The 25,170-nt window shown below is 39.0% G+C and overlaps 1 protein-coding gene across 1 annotated transcript in view; it reads right to left on the bottom strand.

The window, feature by feature from the left end:
* Positions 1-18,571, bottom strand: part of LOC149776752 (uncharacterized) — a 32,701-nt gene extending 14,130 nt beyond the window's left edge. Inside the window, exons 1-4 of the mRNA XM_089941427.1 lie at positions 18,362-18,571; positions 17,439-17,691; positions 17,024-17,293; positions 14,356-14,503 (exon numbers count right to left, since the gene is read on the bottom strand). Coding sequence (XP_089797553.1) covers positions 14,356-14,503; positions 17,024-17,293; positions 17,439-17,691; positions 18,362-18,571 — 881 coding nt within the window. The remainder of the gene's footprint in view (positions 1-14,355; positions 14,504-17,023; positions 17,294-17,438; positions 17,692-18,361) is intronic.
* Positions 18,572-25,170: the final 6,599 nt, after the last annotated feature.

Below are 25,170 nucleotides of genomic sequence, written 5' to 3'. Positions count from 1 at the left end.
AGAGTATCAAAAGATTTCACCTGCAAGAAGGGGTTTCTTGCAAAATGTAGATTTTAAAAGGGATATTGGATAATGTAAATCTTAATTATGCAATACTTATAAGTACCTGCCACAACTGCATTGCTAACAAGTCCTCAGTTAAAGCTAAATATTCTCTCCTCCAATTAATAAACCTTGGATGCCCAGAATTGAAAAGTACATAATCCTAGTCCAATTCCTTAGTCATCAAGTCTACAGGACATAAGAGTGGGATGGGGTTGGGTCGGGATCTTGTCAACAGTAGCAGGGTAAGTATTGCATAGTTTTAACCTTCCCCTCCAAAAACTACATTTGAATAGTAGTATACTGGAGTGCTATGGCATCACTGGTCTTGAAATTAGTGATTGGCAAATACATAAATAAAGACACTGACCCTGATGATATATGTCTATTTGATGTTCTTTGTTCTATATTAACATATATTAGTTTCCAGTTTAAATCAAATGATTATGGGAAACAATAAAGAGATGCCATGCAGATTCCATGTTATACAAGGCGTGTTATTCTGATATTGCGGGAATACCAAATAAATATTTTTTTATGATGGCATATACTTAATTTTAGGATCTTGATACATATGATGTACAAGCTAAAAATCAATTTGAAAATTGGATGCTGCTTCAATGGAGTCATTCTATCACCTGTACCCTCGAACAACAAAAACTTATCTGAGAGAAATAAAACAATGCATATGTAACCACTTGTGACAGTTTGTGGTGCCAGAATTGTCGGTGAGAATGGGCACATCAACATGAACATGAAAGTAAATGTCAACCACAGACTTTAAACAAAACCAGGCGTTACAATGAGAAGTAGTAAATCATGTACATCAGAGCTTTGTGCATCAACACCTGTCAACTGCAAAAGCCACCAGAAAACAAAAACATTCATATTTTGACTCTTATTTGGTACCAAATTCAATCTCTTGCTTCTTGACAAATATGATTATCTGACTCTTGCATAAACTCCCTGCATATTACCAGACTACAAACTGGTTAACCGAATCGTTTCAGTGTTGTTGATTTTAAGAAGACTGAGGTTTTATTTTGAGAACATGTAGTTGAGCAATGTTTTGAGAAAATGAAATTTATGGGTGCATTTTTTAAATAGTGTGCAGTTCCGACATTTTCCCAAAATAAGACTGGCAAATACAGAACCAGTAACTTATGGTGACCCAGTGTATATAAGATAAGCACACAGTAGGTGGCGCTATGCAGAAAACTACTGAAAACCTCAAATACCATGATCGTAAAGAACCTGCAACAACAAAGAAAGCTACCATAATTAACACATTACCTGTTATTACTGCACTGCTGAATTTACCAGTTAAATGGATAGCTGATAGCCCCAAAAAAATTGGTACAAGAAAACAATCAACTTAACCATATAGGGAAGTTCACTACTGTAAATTGGAAGATGGCGTGGTCACAGATTGTGCCATCATTACTGGACCCAACATGCCTCTGCTCTGGCATACCAAAAACCAAATGCATAGAAAGGAAGTAAGAGAACAGCAGAAAGCTACTCTTGTAATGTGATCCCAAAGGGGAGTGATTAAAGAAATCCAAGATGCAGCAATAGCTCTAACCTCTCTTAAGAAAATTGCAATTATAAGTTCTCTTGACTGTGAAAACAAACCAACTGGAAAGGGTGGCCATTAAAATATCAGAGAAACCCTTGAGAGGTAGAGATGATTCTGACCCTGCCTACTACCTTCAGAGCATGCTAAATAAACATTGAGGACCTAACTGGGCAATGGAACATATCTTGATCATTCCCAGTACAAATGTGATTGAGAAATGGAAATTTCAATAAGAACAAAAGCTACTAAGTTAGATGACTACAGAAATCAAAAGAAAGTGAATCATAGTTGTCATTAAACTGTAAACAACCCTTTTTCACTCAAAATGCATAAAGCTCATTTCTTCTGCTCACAGATGCCTGGGTGAGAATGAAGATGCCTTAAGGTTAAGGTTTTGGAACACAAGAAAGGTTTCATCTGGGCATTAGTAAATGAGAAACAAGGCTGTGAAGCTCAGACTACCCGATGAGATCAAAAAGAGATGCTCCAATCCAATGACAAAACCTCTAGCAAACTTGGAAGCATATGAAAGGGACGACCAATAACCCTTAATAGTAGAAACTGAACATTCTCCTTCCTTAAAGTCTACAAGTGCATTCAAAGGCAGACAGCTAGAATCAAAGCACTACCTACTGCATCATTAAAAGAAGATACCCTACTTCTGAAGTGGATTGCCGTGTACACTGGGCAATAAAAATGAAAACTGGTCTTGGTGGATTGGTTGGTTGAGATGAGCTGTGGCAATCTCCTGGGCTTGTCTACCAATAGGTCAGTTTGGTCACTGAACCAAGATGAGCTATAACATCAACAGCAGGACTTGTTGAAGAGCCCTCAGAAAAATTTTCAAAGATGGAAAGGCATAATCATACAGGCAATCCCATTTCATATTGAAAGTATCCACTGCACAGGCTCTTGGAGCTTGAACTGGAAAAACATGAAAGGGTACTTCTTGTTCGGTCTCATAACAATCAAGTCCACTAATGGTCTCTCCCACTGGTCAGAAAGCACCTCTGCTACTAATTGGTGCAGAATCCATTTCATGAAGCACACAGGGACAGATCTGGAATGACTGTCCACCCTACTTCTGGCATAATTAAAATTTAATCAAACTCAATGAAGCATGAAATGTGGCTCACTGTGGACTATCATTTTATGATGGTTTAGTCATGATTCTAGGTATAATAGTATGTATAGAGGACACCAAAAGACTCTGTGGTCATGAGCTTATAGTCGAATTAATTCAAGCCAGTAAAAGAGTCATAAATACTTGTTACAGTTACATTTTTGTTGCATGTGTGTGGTACCAACAAAGATGCATACAATCATCTAGGTAGATAACTGTAGCATTGAACAGAAGTTGTGAAATAAAGTTCAAACAAAATCGGCCAAACTCAGTGAAGCATGAAAAGTTGTTGTTGTTGTGTGTTTAACGCCATTTTTCAGCACACGATAGGCTATACATGGTGGCCAGTATTAATGGTGGAGAAAGAACCCGGGAAAACCACCAACCCACGAGAAGTTCCTGACAAGCTTTCTCACATACCCACATTGGCTGAATCCTAAATTCAAACTGCCGCAGACAGAGGTGAAATGGCAGTGATCTGTAATGAAGAGCGCTTGAGACCACTTGGCCACTCGGGGCCCATGAAGCATGAAAAGAAAAGTCAGTGAATACTTTTCTGATGATGGTACAGTACTCATTGTCATGCATCTCCTCCTCAAACTTCAGGATTCCAGGTATAACATTATCATAGGTTGAAATGAACCTTTCTGAATACCAGCCACATTTTGATAGCAAAAATCAGAATAATTTCAATGTCCAAGAGCATATTTTTTTTTTTAGAAACAAATGTATCATTATTGTAGCAAGAAACTCCTAACTTTATTTATGGACAGCTAAGTCAGAAATTTAACTGGCAAAATATTAGACTGCTAATGTCTATCTCCAGGTCTTTTATCTGGGTGCAAAAAAGGAGTTAATTCAATAAGTTTATAAAGGATATACAACAAATGCACATGTACAATGTTAGTCCCCAGGGTCCGTGCTGTGAAATCCACTATAAACTACTGTGCAGCACCTAGAAAGACCGAAACAGAGAGAGGAAGGGGAGTGAAGATAAATAATGGGCAGAGATCAAGAAGGAAAAAACAAAACCAAGGAGAATACCTATAAGTGAGGAGACAGTGGTAAAAGAAAACAGAAAAGTATTGCACTTTTCTTCCAAAGATAAAGGGTGCTGTAGTGTGCAGCTTCTGCTGACATCTTGGCAGCCATTTTGCAGATCAATCAACAAGCATAAGGATGGTTTTACTTACTTTCATTTGCAGAAGGTGGGGTGGCGAGAGTGGACATTTTTTTAAATGATGGAGATTATGATAAATATTGTTTATTCAGTTTCTTTTCTCAGATTCTAATAGAGGCAGCAAATGAAATATGCTTTGGTGCTTCAACAAATCGCAGCCAAGTATAACTGGTATTTTGCTCTGTTTGTTTTCTTATTTTGTTCTTGTTTTATCCATTATATTCTGTATACTCAAATCCCAATCTGTAAATCCCTCCAAATTATGAAGATTATTTGATAAATTCAAACAAAAGCTAAAATTTTTTGTACAAACCAAAGCAAGTGACTTACAAATGGGAAACAGTGCCACTTCAGTTCTACATATTTCATTGAGTCCATATAATTAGCGCACCCTTGTACAGCATGAATGATAATGAACTGTCCCTTGCTCATGCTTAGTAATGCAATGCTGATTAAATATATCGAGCTGTACCTATGCAACTTTTTGACAATTAAGCTAAGCTCAGGGATTAGTGACTTGTAGTGCCCCAAGCGCAATGTATTTTTCCTGTTAAAGAAACTGAAGAGTATTACACTGTATTTAAGTCCATTCAGTTGAAAGAGTTGGTCACTGATTTTACTGATACAGAGTGAATGTATTTTGCATGTGATACATCCACATTATTTTCACAAGAACTAATGAATTAAAAAAAGATCAATACCTCTTCGACTTCATTTCCATTTTCAACTTTTATACAGCAACACAGAGATTTTTGCAAAAATTAAGAAACCAAAAGTATGCAAAGACTTTACATACTTAGCACTACACAGAGATCATGATGAAATAAAGATTGTAAACTGAAATGAAGGTATACAGTCAGAAGCAGCAAAAGTGGTGTTTATGCTGCATTTATCCAAAGTAATCACCTGATAATGCAGAAATTGTGAAATTGTTGGATACCTCACTGATTGTGATTCTGTGCCTCTTAAGTAAAATGTGAATGAAGTTTCCGTGACCAGTATAAGAAGCATACCATTTAATTTCTCTGGATGGTTTGGGTGTGTCCAAAAAAATATGACCTTCCAAGGAAGTGAATATTAAATCAAGGTATAATATTTTTTTATAAGAAACTTGTCCTGAGCCTGTGACTGAAAAAATCTCTGTGCACTGGAGCACTGGACAATGGTTGGCATCAGGACCTAGAGGAAAACATTGCTTTATGTCAATATTTTTAGAAGCAAATAAACACATGACTCAATGTTATTTTGGTTCATTTCTTTTCATATTTACAGCAATTTCAACACTATGTCAAAATAATAGTATATTTTGCCTCTTTCAGGCAAATGGAATTGGAGCTGGGGCTAGTGGAATTTGATTCAGGTTTGTGATTCTTTTCAAGTCCATTGCCCTGGGCCTGTGCCTCAATTTTTTATCTTTCTGAGTACTGTAACATGTACATTGTGCTAGACTGTAGAAAATGGAAGTTTTGATTGTGCTGTAACAAAACCTTGTCCAGAACGATGTGTACAATCTGTGCTTTTGATGATGAACTGGCCAATGCTCGAAGAAATTTTTTTGAAGGCATAGGATGCAGGCTGATGGACTTAAATAAACTCACAAGCCCTGACTGAAATTCCACAAGCCCGGACAGGTCATACCTGTCAATTCTCAAGTTGACAGAAAACCCACCCAATATTGGGGGTATTTCCACACCAATCTCCTGATTTTTTGCAGAGAACTTCCCATTATTACGTTATGTCTGTCAGTGTTCATTTTTTTTTACATATTTAAAAACTGTCACCAATTAGTTTCAATCCCATGGATGATTACTGTGAATGCTATGTAATTTTTTCCGCAAACAAAATCACATCTCCATTTCCGCCAAAGAAACTCGGCCAGTAAACACCTGGCATTCCTCTACCATATTCGTAAACTTTAATTACAATGATTAAGTTAAAAGAGGGAATAAAACAAAATATACCATGTAGTAAATGTGCCCCCAAAGAACTAATTCAGAGTAAATATTTTTTATTTAGCAAACAGTGTAACATGCCATAAGAATTAAACCTAAGGAAATGAGGTGGGATAAAACATGGGAAAAACAGCTGCCACATGAACAGTAACTTGTGACTGCAGATTTAAACTGTTAAAATGAAGTCCTAAGCATTGTAAGTTACAACAAAACAGGACATTGTTTGTTTGCCAATCAACTGCTTGTGCTTATATACATACTGAAGAACATGATTTCTTTGAAGTATGTCCAAAGGGCAGTCTTTTTCACAAGATAAATGTAGTGTTAACGATTAACTGTTAATCAGTCACACTGGTGATAATGTTTGTGTACTTAAGTCTAACTTTTAGCTATTCATGCAGTTTAGCCACAGCTGACCAGAATATGAAAAAGGGGGCTTGTCCTGGGGGAAAATATGGCATGTCACAGGGAGAAAAGGTGCATCCAATGGGTGGTCGCACATTGGGGCAAGGAGGCATGGGCAATATTTGCCTTCCCCAATTCACCTTTAAATATGTTTTGGCCTACATCTATAAACTTTCATAACTGACCACTACGTATCCCCGCACCAAAAAAAAAGGATCGGTCAATATTTACTGAAACCTGCACTTAAAAATTGCAGCATAAAATCCTCCCCATTTTAGGTCCAAATCTCACTATTTTATCTGCTATTCTCCCTACTTGGCTTTTGAAAAGTTCGCAGGTATGCCGGACTCCAATTTCTACATACCCAAAATTTCCGCTTTAATATTATCACAACGTTGCTATAGCTACAATTCAAACGTAAATTTAATAAAAATGAATTACACTTGAACACTGTTCTTATAACTGACTATCATGCTTTGTATTCTATATATGCAGTAAAATCCAACTTCAAAGAAATGTTGCCACTGTTTACAAACTTGTCAAAAATATAATATATAGTGGCTTAAATATTATCATTCAAGGCATTATGTAATAATTTTTGTTCTGGTACATGCATCTTTCACGTTTTTGATGTACCTATAACGAGTTGTTCCTCTTCCTGATTCTACCGATGCAAATTAGCACAATGGGTTCACCCACTGCAACACATCTCCCTAGCTATTGTCAGCCAGTTGATGGGAAACTTTGATTTTTTTTTACCTGACCTCGTTTCCTTTAATTGCCGCTATTCAAACTGCCCAAGGGATAGTTTGATATCAGTTCCAGTCATTACAGATTACTCTTTATACATACTCAGGTTTGAATGATAAATTCAAAGACTTTTCCAAAACTTTCAAAGACCACAAACAAAGATTTCCAAGTCCTATTTTCGCTAACATTTTGTATACAAGTTATGTTTTATGAGAAAGCAAATTTTTAGTAAATTATGTTTCTCCAAGAATACTTACCCGATCACATTAACATTAGGGATATAAGCGTACTACCTCTCGAATCCAGCCCTACTAAAAGACGAAAATTCATCTTTTCTGTCTATCTCATATAGACCAAAGGGCAATAACTCTTGCCCCTTACCTCCCCTTGCCACCACAAGGTGTCACTAGACTTTTAAGCTGAGCGATATATATTATACGAGGATGCTCGCATAGCGGGGTGGTTGGGAGGGTTTTTAAGTAATGTGATTGGGTAAGTATTCTCAGAGAAACATAATTTACTAAAAATTTGCTTTCTCCTTCAAATACATTCCCCAATCACATTAACGTTAGGAGAATAGGTAATAGGAGGAGGGAATGCTGAGCATCCTACCTCCACCCCGGGTACCTTCGAGGGAATGATGGCTGGATTCCCCATTTGAACGATAACCCGTTCTCCTAATTTCATCAGCAACACAGCCTAGGGTCCCATGATATGTGACCCCTATATACGGTTAAGAAGATAGTTATTGAAATCTTCTTACCTACGAAATTTCACTGGTGAATCCAGCGAAGCTGATAGGCTGTGCTGATTGTTTTAAATGGGTCTGGTGGTCATCTGGGCTGCCAAAACCGGACCAACCAGTTTCAAGGTTCGCCTTTGCGAAGCCAAATATCTGAGATAAAAACTGGAGAAGGTTGACTCTGCATGCCAGCCAATCTCTTCTATTATATCTTGGATCAAAACACTGCGTTCGAATGCAAGGCTCACTGCGATTTCTCTAATCTCATGAGCTGTAATCTTCATGAGGCGACTCTGATCTTGTGACACCTCGGAGTACACCGAGCGTATAACCCACTTCAGCCATGAAGCAAGGGCTTGAGGGGTGATATCCCGTTTACCAGCTTTGACCGGAAGAAAGAGGCGCTTACGTGTGTCCCGACACGCCTCTGTGCGTTTTAAATAATGCTTGAGTGCACGAACAGGATCTTGCAAGGCTGTTGCTCTTATCTATGGAAGAGAGCGAGCGAATGACTATTCTTTGATTGCCAATGGATGGTAACCTATTTTTGGCTATAAAGCCTGGTTGCATCAGGGGGACCACCGAACCATCTGATCTGGACTGAAGAAAGTTCGGGTCACTGGAAAGGGCATGTAACTCACTCACCCTGCATGCTGAAGCTAAGGCTATCAAGAAACATGTTTTGTATGATAGTAGCTTTAACGAAATGTGGGCGAAAGGTTCAAATTTGTCTGAATTGAGCCATGTTAAAACCAAAGACAGATTCTATTTTGGAAACAGGGTGAGAGATTTTGGTCGACTGAAATCAAAATTGGCTAAAAGATCTGATAGATCTTTGTTATGCCCAATATCACATCTACCATGATGGCAGAATGTGTCTGATATCATGGAGCGGTAGCCTTTGATAGTAATTGGGGCCAACTGTTTCTCCTCGAAAAGCCAGAGAAAAAAGTCGGCCAGTTGAGAGATTGAGTAACTCAAAGGGATGATGTTATTGATATGGCACCAGTCCCTGAAAACACGCCACTTTCCCTCATAAGCCTTCAGAGTGGAGGGCCTTCTTGCTCTTGAGATTCTCTCCACAATCGAAGGTTTAAATTGTCTCGCAAGGCTGTCCGGACATGAGCCAAGCATGAAAAAGAAGATGGTCTGGGCAGGGGTGGAACACCCATGACCACAGTTGTTTGAGAAGATTTGGGCTGGTTGGAATCTTCCTCGGTAGATCTATCGCTAGATCGAGTAGATCGGTGACCCAAGACTTGTTCCATCTGAGAGAGGCAATCAGAATCATCCGACAGTTCTGACCCCTTAACCTCTAGATTATTTTCGGTACCAAAACCGTGGGAGGGTAGGCTAATGCCCACAACCCCTCCCAGCTGATTGACAGAGCGTCCACGGCCAAAGCCTCTGGGTCTGGAACCGGAGAGACGAAGGTGGGCAACTTGTGATTCCACCTTGTCGCAAAAAGATCGATCATCGGATGCCCCCAAAGTGTGCAAATCCAAAGAAAGACTGATTGATGGAGTGACCATTCCGTGTGAATGACTTGACCTTTCCTGGATAGAGTGTCGGCCAAGACATTGAGTCTGCCAGGAATGTGTCTGATTTGTACATTGATGTAGAGGTTGTCGCACCAACGCAGAAACTGACAGATCAGAATGCACAGGTCTGGTGATTTGGTGCCCCCTTGTTTGAGGAGGTAAGTCACCACCACAGAGTTGTCTGACATAATGAGGACAGTTTTACCTGAGAGTTGATCCTTCCAGAAATGAAAGGCATTGATGACAGCCCTCATTTCTAAAAGGTTGATGTGGAGAAGCCTCTCCCCTGGCTCCCACGTGCTGCTGACTGTAGCGAAGTCTGGCAAGCGGCGGGCACCCCAACCGTAAGTACTGGTGTCGGTACATACCGTTATCTCCGCTTGGGGCATCTCTAGAGGAATCCCCGTGGACAGTCAACCGGGGTTGTGCCACTGATGCAGGAATGATCGTATCTCGGGCGTGATCATTTTTGTTTGATTGAGGGGACCTGAAAAGGGGCGCCATTGTGGCAGTGACGTCATTTATAAGGGACGCATAAAAAGACGGCTAAGTGGGATCAAGTCCACCGCCGCATTGAATAATCCGAGGAGTTGCAAGAATTCTCTCGCTGAAATCCACGTCTGGTTGGAAACGGACCCAACGAGTTCGACGATCCGGATTACGCAAGCGCGAGGAAGCCGTACCAGATTCAGATCGGTGAGAAACTCCATACCCAGATGGACAAAACGCTGGGATGGATGGAGATCGGCCTTTTTCCAGTTCGCAAGAAAGCCTAGATGATCTAGAAGTGCTAAAAGATCATTTCTGCCTTTGAGCAGAATAGAACTTACTATATGTTTCTGGAGGATGTTGTCCAAGTACACTGCCGTCCCTGTAGATGAAGTTGAGCCGAACAGGGTGATGACACAATCCATAACCTTGGTAAAAACCCAAGGGCTGATGTTGAGGCCAAAGGGTAGGACCTGGAACTGATAAAACGCGTCGCGGTAAGCAAATTGGAGAAATTTCCGTGATGCGGGGTGGATAGGGACGTGAAAATATGCATCAGTCATATCTAGACTGACAGCATACTTGTCCCGCCGGATGGAAAGATGGATTGATCTAGCCGTTTCCATCTTGAATTTCGGTGGTAAAATGTATTGGTTGATGGGACTTGGGTCGATGATCGGCCTCAACTTGCCATTTGCCTTCTGGATAAGAAACAGCATGGAATAAAACCCCGGCGATTGCATTTTTTTTTGTTTCTTTTTTCACAATCTCCACCGCTCGTTTTTCTAAGAGTGACCGTATCTCCTGTTGTAGAAAGGTATCCTTCTCCCGATGGGACGGTACGTCCGTGAAGAGGGGAGAGGAGGACAGGGGAGGCGGTTGGATAAATGAAATCCGAAGCCCCTCTGAAATGACCTGGATCATCCAATTGTTCTGAGGAAAAAAGGTAGTCCAGTGGTCCTGAAATTGCAGGAGGCGGCCGCCCACAGGTAGGCTGTCCACGGGTGGTGGGGAGGGTATGTCAACTTTTAGAGTTAGGAGGCTTGAAGACAGAGAAACTTTGTTTCTTACCGCCTCTGTGTGGTTGCCTCCTAGCTTGATTAGACTGTTGTCTCCTGGCATTGGGTTGGGATCTATACTGCACATTTGATTGTAAGGATCCCTTGTCCCTGGTCCGCCAATCATCGTTCTGCTGTGGCAGGGGCTGATTTTTTTTCTTCTAAATGCCTGCGAGGGTTGGGCAGCGAGTTGGAGGGGCAGTTCCTGAGCTGCCTGCTTCCGAACTTCTTCAATATTTCCTCCAAAGAGTAAAGGCGACCCAAACGGAGTCATCCATAAAGCCAAAGTATGATGGGGCTTGAGCGACGTGGACCGCAGACATACGTCACGTCGTATCAGGTCTAAGTTGGCAGAAGCAGTCAACGCATTAGCCATGGAATGGTGAGCTGCCCTGTTAATAACTCTAGCAATCTGGGCCGTCGCTTCCCAAGCGTGGTCATTGTCAGATTTTTCTGCGAGTCTGAAAATGGCTAATGAAGCCAAGTCTAACATTGAAGATGTAGCGACTACGTTCCGGACTAGCTTTGACGTGGCATGGAACACATTTTTGTCCACTTTGTAAAACAGTGGAGCAGACATGTGAACTGCTGCCATATTTTTGTCCAGGGCCGGAAGATCCATATTGAAGGCGTCTGAATGAGTTTTGTATCAGCGACACGAGAACGTCGATGGTACTTGGCTTTCTGAAAAGAACACCTTAGCATTCTCCGGATCACCTATTCGTCCTGAGAGGATCATTTATCTCCTTAATTTTTTGCCGACTGGGGAAGGAGCCGGAAGGACGGCGTCTCTTCCTCCCCGTCAAGATCTACAGACGCCTTAACTTTGTAGTCTTGAGTGGCGGTAGGAGGTGGAGGGCATTCTGAAGTTGCCAACACCCTATAAATTTCTTCCACTGCCGCCTTGAAGCCAAACTCAGTCCATTCCATGGTTGGATCTGTGTACGGCTGATTTGCAGGAGTTTCGTCACCCTCACTGTGTGCTGAGTCGTGTTCTGGAATAGCTTGCATCTCTGGATAAAGCATACCAGGTGGCATACATGATGCGATTCCGTCATCCTTGACACTGTCACTAACTCTCCCTTGTGGATAAGCCGTGAACATATGGACGGACGCCCCTGCCGGCTGGTTTGTCTGGCTTGTGGTCGGCCTGAATGTTGCTGATGGTCCTGCTATCACCGGTACCGGCTGCTCCAATGGCCTGGCTGGACAGACAGATTTCTCACTAAAATCTCGGCCACAGTATTGCTATGTTGCGGGCGGTACACCTTGACGGACGGATTTATCACTAAGATCCCAGTAAATCATATTTGGTTGGACCGTTTTAGCAATAGGGTCCCCATGCTGGGACAGCTGGATGGCCGGTGACATAGAGGTTGTATAATGAAATGGATCCGATGGATCCGGTAAAAACCCCATGCATCCTGACTTACAGGCCCAAAGGCCATACTCGGACATGCAGGGGGACTTACGCCCACTGGGCAGCCTAAAATTGGGGGAACATTCCCCCAAAGAGTCAGAAAAAGCTGTGGAAGCGAGCGAGGGAAATAAGGGTAATATCTGGCCTGGTGTCAATAGCTGCGTCGTCATTTCCTGGACCAAACGATGCATCTGTTCAAAGGTGGACTGTTGTACCCTGTCAACATTATTTTCCTCCATTGCCGCTGATGTTGCTGTGGCTGACTGTTGCAAACGACGAACTTTAGGTGGAGGTGGGACCCACATTTGCTCTTTCCAAGTATTACACACGCTGCATGGTATAGATGATGTACACTTGGTACATACAATACAAGAGTCATGGTTGTCTTCTTTTGCTTTGAACTTTTTGCATTTCATGCATTTGGTTGACATTTCTACTGAAACGAACACAAGAAAAGAAAACAAAGCACAAATTAGCAATTCAGCATGTTATTAATTCGCTAATACAACAACCGTTACTAACGGCGTAAGCGAAATTAGTGTCGCGTTAACTCTTAATTGACAACACGAGTTCAGCGATAGCGTGTGTAACATGGTCTTCAGTAGAAGAAATCCGTAAGGGTGACAAAGTCACTCAATTTTGAAAAAATTGTTAAAATAATGTATACAACCCGTAGAAGAATGATTGTCCAACACAATAAATCCAAATTTAACTTGGATGGTCCAATTTTAACGCTAAGATGGCTTGGATTGTTTGGAGGTATAAAGTATGTGTTATCAGTACAAGCGAAACTTAAAAACTAGTGACACCTGGCGGTGGCAAGGGGAGGTAAGGGGCAAGAGTTATTGCCCTTTGGTCTATATGAGATAGACAGAAAAGACGAATTTTCGTCTTTTAGTAGGGCTGGATTCGAGAGGTAGCAGGCTTATATCCCTAACGTTAATGTGATCGGGGAACGTATTTGAAGGAGGAAACAACGAAATCCAAAATACTACAATATTGTTTAATGATGAAATTCAAACTATAATTAATCAAAAGAAAGAAACCAGGAAAACTCGACTACATCCGAATCTAACAACCTTGGACAATTGTATTTGTGATCATGGAAAGAAATTAAAATGTTTGGGTTTATTTCAATTTTCAAAGACTTTTAAAGACCTCAGGGTAATCTGTTCGATTTCCCCAAACTTTCAAGGCCTTGAAAATGCTACCTCATTTTTCCCAAACTGTCAAAGACCTTCAAAGACTGTAAGAATCCTGACTCTACATATAATGGACATAGACTGGTTTGAAAGAAAAAAAAATTTTTTTTTTTAAGATTACTGAAATTTGTGTTTTCTCAAAACACGACTGTCAGTGGGTTCTGGAGTACAAAAACTGTAATTTTAGCAAAGCTTCCGTATGATTAAAATCATATCTCAATTTCACATAGGACAGTGATAATCTGATTTAGATTATGGCATGTATGCTAACATCTTGAAAGTACATCAACTAATTTCATCAGTGCAATCAAAGATTCCTCAGGCAAACTATATATTTTTTCGACAAGCCCAAAAGGCACCTCACTTTGAAAACAGGATGGGCCCAAACTAAAAATAGAGGGGTCTTGGGCTTCAGATATTTTTAGCCCTGACAGGCTACCAATAATAATAATAATAATAATAATAATAAAATTAATAATGATACTAACAATTAAAAATAATTATAATAAATTAACACCAATAACAAATTGGGAAAATAAAGTTCACTTATTTGTACATTTGTGTCATATGTACACACCATTTCACAAAGCAATCTGAACTCTGAGATAAAACATCGAGACTAAAACAATACAAACAATTTTGAAAGCATTTTATTTTTCCAAGATGGATTCCATGGATACTTTTCTTACTCTGCAAACATTACCAGCATGTATTTTACAGGACTATAAAAAAAAAAAATGAAAACAAATGCTGACTATTATTTAAATATTACAACATTGAAGACTGATAGAGAATCTTATCTATGAAACTATATTGCATTATGAATAAATTCAACCAAAAAAAAAAAAAAATGAAGATAAACGGTAACTTACCCAGGATTCTCCACTTCAAGAGGAACTGTATTATTTGCAAAGGACAGAATCTGTACATCTCTTACAGAGCTTCCTAATGATGGGTCAGTAGATCCAATTTTAGATGACTTGCCAGGACCTTTGCCACAAAGAGACTGTTCAAAGGGTTCTGAAATTATCAAACAAATTCAAGATTATTGTGAGTGCCCCATGAAAAGCAGAACTTGATACATTTACAAAAAGCTGCAAATTTTCCAAAATTAATTTTGACCCAAAATGTATCTACATAAAAACTCTTTACTAAATTTGATACAAATTCATGACATCATTCTGAGGAAATTAAAAAGAAACACAAAAAGGCTCTCTCAAATTCATAACAAAAGGCCAAAGTGGAGCTGGGATTGCTAACCTGCCTGACAGCCACCTCGGAGCCTAACTGAGCTAGCTGAAAAATCGGAAAGTATATTTTCTGACATTTATAGCTTTTTCTATTTTTAAACAATGGTAGCCATATCAGAAGGCTGATCACATCAATAATGCGAACCTCTAATATCTATGATGCTAGGAAAATTTCTTTAAAAACACCTGTCAATTTTTGTTTAGCAATTTTTGTGAAAAAGTGTTTGTCTATTTTAATAACAGTGGCTTATTTTGATTATTGATCAGCAATTTATACAAAACTGGTTGCCATTATATCCTGATGCCTTCTGTCAAACTGGTCAATTCCATGTTAGGCAATTTCTGAGAAAAAGTCTTTTAAAGGTTTTCTATTCTAGCAACAGTGGTCATATCTGAAAGGTGATCAGCATTATTGTACAAGTTTAAATGGCCTTCATATCTGCAAAGTTTGGTTGAAAATGGTCCAGTACTACTTGAAATCAAGTTGAAAAAAACAATTGCTGATGTATGATGTACAATCAACAACCAAAACAAAAAACAAATGACACACAACAAACAATGCAAGCTAGATACAGCACCATAACAAAAGTTCTCTGAACTAAAAATATATTCCTGTATGGAACACCAGTGCCCTTGCTACCACACTGGCAGAAAACCTGAAAACTTCGTGTGGGAGGGTTTATTAGTAATGTGATCAGGAAAGTATTCTAGGACTAACACAACGTATTAAAAAATGTGCTTTATTTTTTAAATATAATCCCTGATCACATAAATGTTACAAGAATAAGTAATAGGAGGAGACAATGCAGAGCATCCAACCGATAAAATGACCACCCTCAAGATAATAAAGATTTCTTCCCTGAACACCACTCTCTTAATATTAGAAATGCATAACTAATGGTCACATAAGCTTTCCAGACAATACCTGAATAGAATAAATGGAACCCAATAACTATTTCTTACCTAGTAAAATCAATAGGCAAATCCAGTCTAAACAATGTTTCATGCCATTGTATGGCTGTGCTAACTTCAAACTGGTCTGATAATGGTATGGACTGCTGCCACTGCACCTACCATATTTCATTCTCATCTCAGTGAAGTTAGATCGCACAGACATAAACTTCAAACTGCTGACTTCGCATTACAGATAACTGCATCTATTATGTCTCAGAACACCATGTTCTATTTGAATGCATGGCTTGCAGAGATAGCCACAATATTATGTGGCATATTATATCTGTCTGAACAAGTCTGAGACCATGGAATGGTAGCTTTTAATCAAAGTAGGAAAAAACTCTTTCACCTCGAAAAGATGATTAAAGGCTAGTCAACTGTGGAACTGAGGCACTGATAAAAGAATGATGCAACTGATGTTGCACCAATCCCTGGAAACTGAACACTTCCCCTCATACACCTTCAAAGTGGAGGGTTTTCTAGCTCAACAGAAGGCCGAAATTATTTTTGTTTCTTTGCAAGGCTCTTCTGATAACTTGCATATTAAGCGGGCATGATCATGGCCATATCGAACAGTAGCATGGGAAAATGGTCTGGCATTCCTTAAAAGGTATGATAGTAAGCCAAACTTTGGATATCCATACAAAATCAAATGCCTGAGCTAAACATCAGTACCAAATTCATTATGCTACATGAAATGTAGCTTAAAATAACAGCGTTTATTCTTAAATGGGTTGTGTGAGAAAGGAGAGAAGTGTGCTCCCTAGTCCAAGTTTCCTTTGACCCTTGTCACCCTAGTTTAGATATTTGGACATATATGTTGGGGTGTAGGGTCAGAGTCCATTCCCTATCAAAAAGGTGGAATATCACGTGACTATATGGCCTCTGACGTCACTGACATGTCGGTTGCGAGATTTGTACAATCATGTGACTCGGAATGCAAATGGCCAGATCCAGGTCAAATTTCAGCAACAACATACTTTCGTCTGATCTGTCAGAGGATTAAAGACATGACGAATGCTATGCTCATGATTTTTGAGAAAATAAATCATATTCCTATCAATTTCATGCAGGTATATCTCAATGATAGGTCACTCAAGTTTGCTGGGCCGGCTTATAAGCGGGTACCCCATGCCGACACCAAATAGTGTTGGTGAATTCCAACTTTTTAATAGTGAATGGACTCTGATCCAACACACCAACATAAACATCCTAATATCAAAAATGGGGTGACAAGGGTCAGAGGAAACTCAGACTATGTCCTCCCTTGTAGTTATTATATAGTACATGTATGACAGGTCAATTGTAAGCAACGATACAAGCCTGTGTTTCTCACCGTCTTCTGTTTTGTTCAGCTCGAGGTTCATTTTTACTTTCAAACTGTCCTCTCCATTTGGTCTTTTTGTCAACACCTTGCGTTTTCTTGAAGCAAAAGCTTTCTCAGTGTTGCAAACTTTATTAAGCTTATAAGCCTCCTGTTGTTCTCCTTTTAATGGTTGGTTCTGTTTGCTTTTTTTCCCTTGCTGTTTTGTTGTAAAGTCTATATCATAGTTTGGAACTACTGGAAGTTGAACTAGCCTCGGCTTATACCAGGCCTCAAGTTTATCTAAAAAGAAATGGAAAATTTTAGGTAACAGGCTAAAGAAAATAAAATGTTTTCTGCTACCATTGATGTTATTGTTATTTATTGCCTTTGTAAATTAGAGTACCAATATTTATAATACTATGTCTCAACTTTAAGATATACATACCAGTACATGATGGAATGTCTTCAGGAAGCACAACCACCTTGACAAAAGTTTCCAGTGCATAACACAATGCAGCAGTATGTTTGCACGTACAGTTAGGACCAGACCCAGCTGAGCATGAGCAGCTAGCATGAATGATGTCACCCACTGAGTTCAGCATTAGAATTACCCTGTAAAATTGCTGTTTCATGTGTGCTAGAACCTCGGCAGAAACAATGGCCTTTTTTGCAGTTTCATCTTGCTTCACTCCAATGTGCTGTAACAATAGAACACACATTTAAATGTTTCTGTGGATACATACAATCATGTTCATAACAGAGGACAAAAATACTATTTTCATGTTTCAGGTTATTTCCCCCACATAAAAAATGTTTTGTTATTGGGTAACCTCCCACCCACAAAACAATTTAAAACACATTAAATGTGATATTTTTTAAGTTAAGCACAACCCAATACACGTACTTAGATGCAATACATTGCCATCATTTGTATACCTGTATTTACAATGTAAATAATGGGGTGGGGGCAACTTGAAACAAGCTTATGATCTAATTTCCTAGACATATCCATTATATAAAAAAAAAATCTATTTAAATCCAATTAACTATACATACTGCACATAAAATGTGTTACATGTATTAGTACTGCGACTTGAAAAATAGTTTTGTACTTGTCCGTGAACATAATAGAGATCGAATACCGGTGGCGCCGATATTCACCTTTTTCCAAATCCAGCAAGTGGTGCTAATTAAATGATTGAAATTTACATGCAAATTATCAACAGACTTTTAAAAACAAATCTGATAAACTCATATGAAACGCAATTTATTACAGTGACGTTTCAGATGCATAGAAATAGTTTGAAAAACTTGCTCGTTGATTGTCAGGATTAAATTTGTTTACTTCGACCCCATTTCCTTACTTACATGTACATGGCCAGATGTAAACAGCTCAAAGCTACTCTCTCGTATGGCTTTGAAATTCGCCCTGGTTTCCAGAAAATACGACAGGATGGTTCCAATATTAAATTTCGTCAATACCTGCGGCAGCATCCCTGTTGAATAGGCATTTTTCAACTCGATAAACGATGTTGAAGTAGTCAGAGAAGTCGCTGCTGATACGCAACCGTCCGCCATATTTTCCCACTACCTATCGGTCAGCTGACCACCTGCCAATTGATCAAAATTCCGAGCAAATTACGAAGTTCGCCGAAGTCTGCATGAAATGGGCTATTGAGACTTGTGCTGCTAGAAATATATTATTGTGTTATCTGGCTGGTAGTGTATATACTTTAACCATTACTAATAATTAATTTCACATTTCATTTCAGCGCTGCTAATTACATTTTATTTTGTTTACTATTACAATATTTGACTACGATTTGAACTGAGAACACCATTGGTCGCGTTATCAATTTGTGTGGATTGTTTCAATTGTTATTATTATTACTATTATTATTATTATTATTATTTGAAACGTTACTATGAAATCGTTATACGTTTATATTTTTAATAGATAAGTTTTGAAATTAAAATGGAAATTAAACCATACATTATATACGCCAGACACATTTGTTACCGTTATCAGTTTTTGTAGATTAGTAACAAGATCTCATTGTTTTATTACTATTTAGTAGTATTATATATACTGAAACTGTAAAAACGTTTTGTTTGGTTCTTGCAGTTAAATTTCTTTCTAAATAGTCCATTTTACATTTAGTACCGTTATTAGTTTTCGAGGACTGGTGAAAAAAAAAAAATCATTGAAGAAACCAATATGGTGACTTTCTACGATATCGTGGGTTTACTATCTCGACAAATGTGCGCAGGACATGAGCGCACAGACATAAGCGTGCCTTAGTAAGTGTAAACACATGTTCTTACAATATAATGCATTAAATAAATAAAACAAATTTGCTAAAAAAGATGTTGGTTTATTTACTTAGAATGTTTATCACTCTATACACAGCGGGCGACCTATACACACGTTATGAAATTGTTAACAAATGTGTTATTGGCTTATTCAGATATTGAAAAAAGGAGAATATTGTGCAAAACTAGCCTGATTTATGTATAAATCATATGTAGAAATGTTAGATGTTAGTGTTATAAGCTATTCCTCGCAAGTAATCTTCTAACGGTACTGTTCCATATGTTGGGACCAAAACCAGGACACGGCAATTAAGACAAATGTACTTTGATTTATATGCCTCTGATTGCCTGATGCCAGAACAAAATCTCTCAAGTTTCAATTCGTAGTGATCTCGTTCTTTACGAATAGTTCGATTAGCTTGAATACTGCTGGATGATGAACAATGCCAGGCTTCAACGGAGTTGTTGGTGTGTGGCAGGTTGTCAATTACTCGATCTCGGAAAAGGTTGAGCAGACATCTTAAAGCTTAATCTTACGGTCTTCTTTACAATTTAACTGTGTGGATCAATTAACTTAAATGGTTGAGAAGTTGGCATTGCTTAGAATTAATGTATTATGAGAAAAAGTTAGTTGATCCACACAATTAAATTGTAAGAAACCCGTAGAACTTACTTGTGCATATTGTCTTCTCAGTTAACTTTTTTTTTATTGTATTCTCAGCCTTATCTTTGTATACATGCGCACTCATGTCTTGCACGTATTTGTCGGGTTGTATATCACTGCGTGCAGTTGTCGGCACACTTTCGTTGGCACGCTTATGTAGGCGCGCTTTTGTTACTGCACCGAATTGTTGTCGCTGACTGATATTTGACTAATAAAGTTTTGTGACATGTAAAATTCTACTAAACATTAGCTGCTGACACTTTTTGTACTATTATTAGAGCTAAGTATTTGCATTTGCCTTATAAAGGCATTGGTTACAATTTTATGTAATATTCAATGTACATATTATAGTTGATGTTAATACTTTCCTAATTTCATTTTCAAGTATTAAAGCTCATATTGGTGAAGAAGTTTTATTACATACTATTAATTTAAACTTCTGCTTATTTTTAATGAATGTATTAATAGCTTCATCTTATGGGCGACCCCTAACATCTTTATCACCATAATGAATTGGAATCACCAAAGTTATTGTTCTTACTTAATTAAAGTTATTGGATCAATTAAACGTTATTGTTATCATGATTTACCAGCTGACCATAATGTCATTATAGTTTATTTGTGCATGAAATATCAGCCTACATTATAACTATTTTCTCTCCTTTTTGTTAACTTTGTTTGCAGATTAGTGTAGATTTTGGCCTATTTTGCTTATTTTTGAACCTTTAATTTTTGCGTAATTATACTCATTGTTAGAATAATTATTTTATCATTCTGAGGCTTCTACAGTTGTTGATTTGATCGCATTATAGGACCATGATCAAATCAACAGTCTCGGTGATAACTTTGTTTGCAGATTAGTGTAGATTTTGGCTAACTTGGCTTATTTTATGAACCTTTACAAATGGGCCTTTCGTTCCTCTCATAAAAGGACAAGCTGAGAAATGAGCAGCAGAGGGACTTAGCCCACCAAGTTTTCGGACAAAAAATACCCCTAATCGAAAACATTTTTGATAGAAGGTCTTATTTCACAAAATAAACCCTCTATTCAGAAAACTATGATAAATAACTCTTCTCTGCTGACTAGAAGAGTTATTTCAACAAAGATAACTCACTATAAAAAATATTTCTTGACCGGGGTGACGTCGACGAAACACTTGGTGGCCCAGTCTCTCTGCTGCTAGCTATGTAAAATATTTTAGGATTTCTAGTTAAAAATTGTATCCAACCCAACTCGGTATCGTGTCCGAGGATCATGTAAATTTATCGTCACAAACCCGTGTGGTTTTCGTTGAGCACGACTAAAGAAATTTCTGAATTTATTAAAGTCCATATCACCGCCGCACCAAGTTCGATGAATATTTTGTAACGTGTGTGCCTCAACTCCGTTAAACACCGCGAGAACGTTACAGTTATCTCTGATCACTTTTGGTATTTGTGTATACCGTTGAGTTACATAAATCACATCAACGTTTTTGTGCCTGCCGCGGGAAAATATCCTGGCAGGATTTGTTTGTTTGTCCAACATGATGTCGTCATACACGACTAAATTATCAATACTCCCATCGATATCATCGATACTCGGTGCTTCATTGATATCAGTTATAAATTCAATAACATCTTCGTCGTTTATCGATTTTGCACCTTCGTTAAAATCTTTTAACACCTGATAACATCGCTGATCATGCACAGACGGGGCTATCAAATATAATTTATCCCACTTCATCCACTTCATTATCAAATTAAGTAACAACTGTGTCTTACCCGACCCAGATGGACCTATAATAATCATTCCGATTGAATTTGGTAGCACTGAGTTATGTTTGATTGGCTCTCGTCGCTTTGTCGCGGAAAAGTCAGTGATTTCCATTTAATATATCATAAAATAAATATGGATTTATATTGTGTGAAATGCCGAGCACATACCCCAACTACGGATACAACAACAATTACAACAAAAAATAATCGACAAGCGCTCACGGGCAAGTGTGAACTATGCGGTATAAAAAAATTTAGATTTATTAAAAAAAAGAACGGAGGTGACATCGCAGCCAAGTTAGGAAAATTACCAGGAACACCGTGGGCTAAATACCCAGGAGAAAAACATCTTCCAGGATATAATTACTGTGGTCCTGGAACCCGACTTGATATCAGACTTGATGCTCAGGATCAACCAAAACCCGGTGAGTATCCGATAAACGCTATTGATAAGGCGTGTCATGCTCATGATGTAGCTTACCGAAGCAAGGATTTGCAACAGCACCATCTCGCGGACGTGAAATTAATTCACGCGTTAAATGCCATCCCTGATAAATCTTTCAAGGAGAGGTTAGCATCCTGGTTAGTAAAATCCGCAATGAAATCTAAACTTGTTTTAGGCGCTGGGTAATTAATAGAAATGCAAGCATTTCCAATGGAGTCGATTTATTATTCCCCAAGCGGATACTGGAGAGGTAACGCGGCAATTAGTAAACTCGCTAAAGCACCAAAAGTTACAGCAGTTACTGCCAAAAATTGGTTATCCCGACAGGCAATATGGCAAATTTATCTACCGCGCCCTAAACAAATTCACTTCGCGCATTTCGATGTTAGTGTGCCAAATGACGTTCATCAAGCTGATATATTATTTCTGCCACATGATACTATCCGAAGACGCACATACAAGTACGCGTTAACCATAGTTGATGTTGCCAGTAGATACAAAGATGCTGAACCGTTAACGACTAAAACAGCATCTGAGGTTGCTTCTGCGTTTGAAAGAATTTATCGGCGAGGCGGTCTACGATGGCCAAATTTATTACAAGTTGATCCTGGCAAAGAATTTCAAGGTGCAGTATCATCGTTGATGAAACAACATAACGTCGCCATACGACGAGGACACACTGAAATTCATCGTGATCAGGCAATTGTTGAGCGATTCAATCGAACACTCGCCGAAAGATTATTTGGATATCAATACGCGAAGGAATTCATTCAAGATGCGAGATCGCGCGAATGGGTTGCAAGATTACCAAGCGTGATAACTGCGCTAAATAATGAAATAACTCGAACCACCAACATGAAACCTGCCATCGCGATCACGAAAAAAAATATACCCGTACGACGTGATTCTTCAGCACAGCCGATACTGGGTAATGTTACTGTAAGATATTTATACGAACCAGGCGAACTTGAACGCGGTAAACGAAGAGCAACTGATCCCATCTGGAGTGTTACCACACACAAGATATCCACCGTGACAAGATCCACTGGCAGACCAGCAATCTATAGATTAGATTCAACTGCTCCTCAACGCGGATTCACCCGTGAGCAACTTCAGGTAATTCCCGAGGACACACAATTGCCGCCAAAATCACTGAAGTGACTTAACTAGCGCTGGCACCCCGACGTCGATTACACTCAAGACAGGTCAACATGACATTATCACGTGTATGACCGCGACTGTTATCTTTTCTATCTACGGTAAATTGTCTTGAATTTTTATTCGAATACTGCCATAGCATTATACAATTACAGCTCGCACAGTGATTATTCTGCTGTTATTTTTTTTGTCACTCTGTTTGTAACCGGCTAATTTTTTTCTTATTACATCACCATCGCTGTTGTTTTCATTGTTTTTATCAGCGTTTGATTCATCCAAGACAATTCTTCGCAGTTGAGATATTCTTCTGACTCTGGACACAGCCAAGTAAACTAAGTTCGACCATTCGATTCGATCATCAATGATCCAGACTGTTTTATCAGAGATAGTCAGTCCTTGAGAACAATGAATGGTCATAGCGTATCCTAGCGTCCACGGAGATTTATTCATCGTTAGTGCATCCTCGGCAGCATCGATGTCAACTAGCACAATATCATTCAATACTAAATTCTGTTTCTCTGTCTTTCCTGGAATATCAACATCTATATTTTGTAACCGCGTATCAGCTGGTCTATAACATAACGGCGTTGGCAACATTGGAAACTTTTTTTGTTGCAACCGAAATAGCTGCTGTTGAAGTGTGTCTCTGACTATCTTTCTACTTGCCACTATCAAATCGTCTGGTTTCCACACGCGTATAAAGTCGCTCATCGAAGTTTCAGGAATCATCTCGCGCATAATTTCACATTGAATTTTATTCGGTTGTAGCCTGATTAGTGTTTTAAATTCTCTCAATGTTGCATCAAGTGCTCGGTAATCATCAGACACTTCCTGGTAATAATCAACAAAATTCCTCAGCCAATCATGAGGAGATGCGCCGACAAACGGAGGTGGTTGACCGTGATCGCCGCACATAATCACTGCGGTATTTTTCGTTAGCAGCCAATCAAGAAATGTTTTTAACGTTTCCAGTGGCACCGTACATATCTCATCCCAAATTATTATATCATTGATATATTTTGTGCCCATTCGCTCAGGAGTCCACACACCGCCGCTGTATTTGAAAAAGCTGTGATAAGTACAAGAATTGACTCCTCGCTGTTTCATCTCCCTGGCAAGTCTGTGTGTAGGTGTTAGCACAATCATATCTGAATTTCGAAATAATTCAATCGCTCGAGTTGTTTTACCAGACCCGCCCGGCCCGTTCAAATAAACAGTTTTATGTCTGGTGATTGGATCATACACAGATGGTGCGGAAGATATTTCCGGCATTGTTGATTTACAATAATCATCCTCTATTGCAACATCGGCGGATTCACAATACTCGTGCAACATCTCCGCTTTTATTCTCCACGAACTCCATGATTCATCAGTGCTTGTAAAACGAGCCAGTGATTCTGAATATTTTTATTGATATAAAATGAATCCGTGGCAACTCTGACTGCCATACCAGTATGGTATGGGTCAGGAAATCGATTTACCATCGATAATAAATTTATAGAAACATAAACCAGCATTGAAGATCTCAAATGTGTGTATTGAGGCGATTCTCCGTCGATATAACTTACAATTGTGCCCAACCTTTTCCCGTCGGACAAGAACACATCCTCCCTGTTACAAAATATGTCTCTGGCAACCGCGTCGGCGATTATAAAATCCAATTCAGCTTCATCGATAATCAACCGCGAGTGATGCATTTTATGATCAAATGCTGCACCCTGAGTAAATTTACCGATTATTCTTCGTCCGAGATCTTTCGCTGTGCTTTCACTGTTTTTGAGTTTAATCTTGAGAATTTCAGGAGCTCCCTCGCGGATAGCATCAATAGGAGTTTCTGGA

The sequence above is a fragment of the Sinohyriopsis cumingii genome, chromosome 18 (genome assembly GCF_028554795.1).
Source record: "Sinohyriopsis cumingii isolate HCF-2022 chromosome 18, ASM2855479v2, whole genome shotgun sequence".
In the NCBI taxonomy this organism is placed as follows: domain Eukaryota; kingdom Metazoa; phylum Mollusca; class Bivalvia; order Unionida; family Unionidae; genus Sinohyriopsis; species Sinohyriopsis cumingii.
This window is presented reverse-complemented; position numbering and strand designations above follow the sequence as displayed.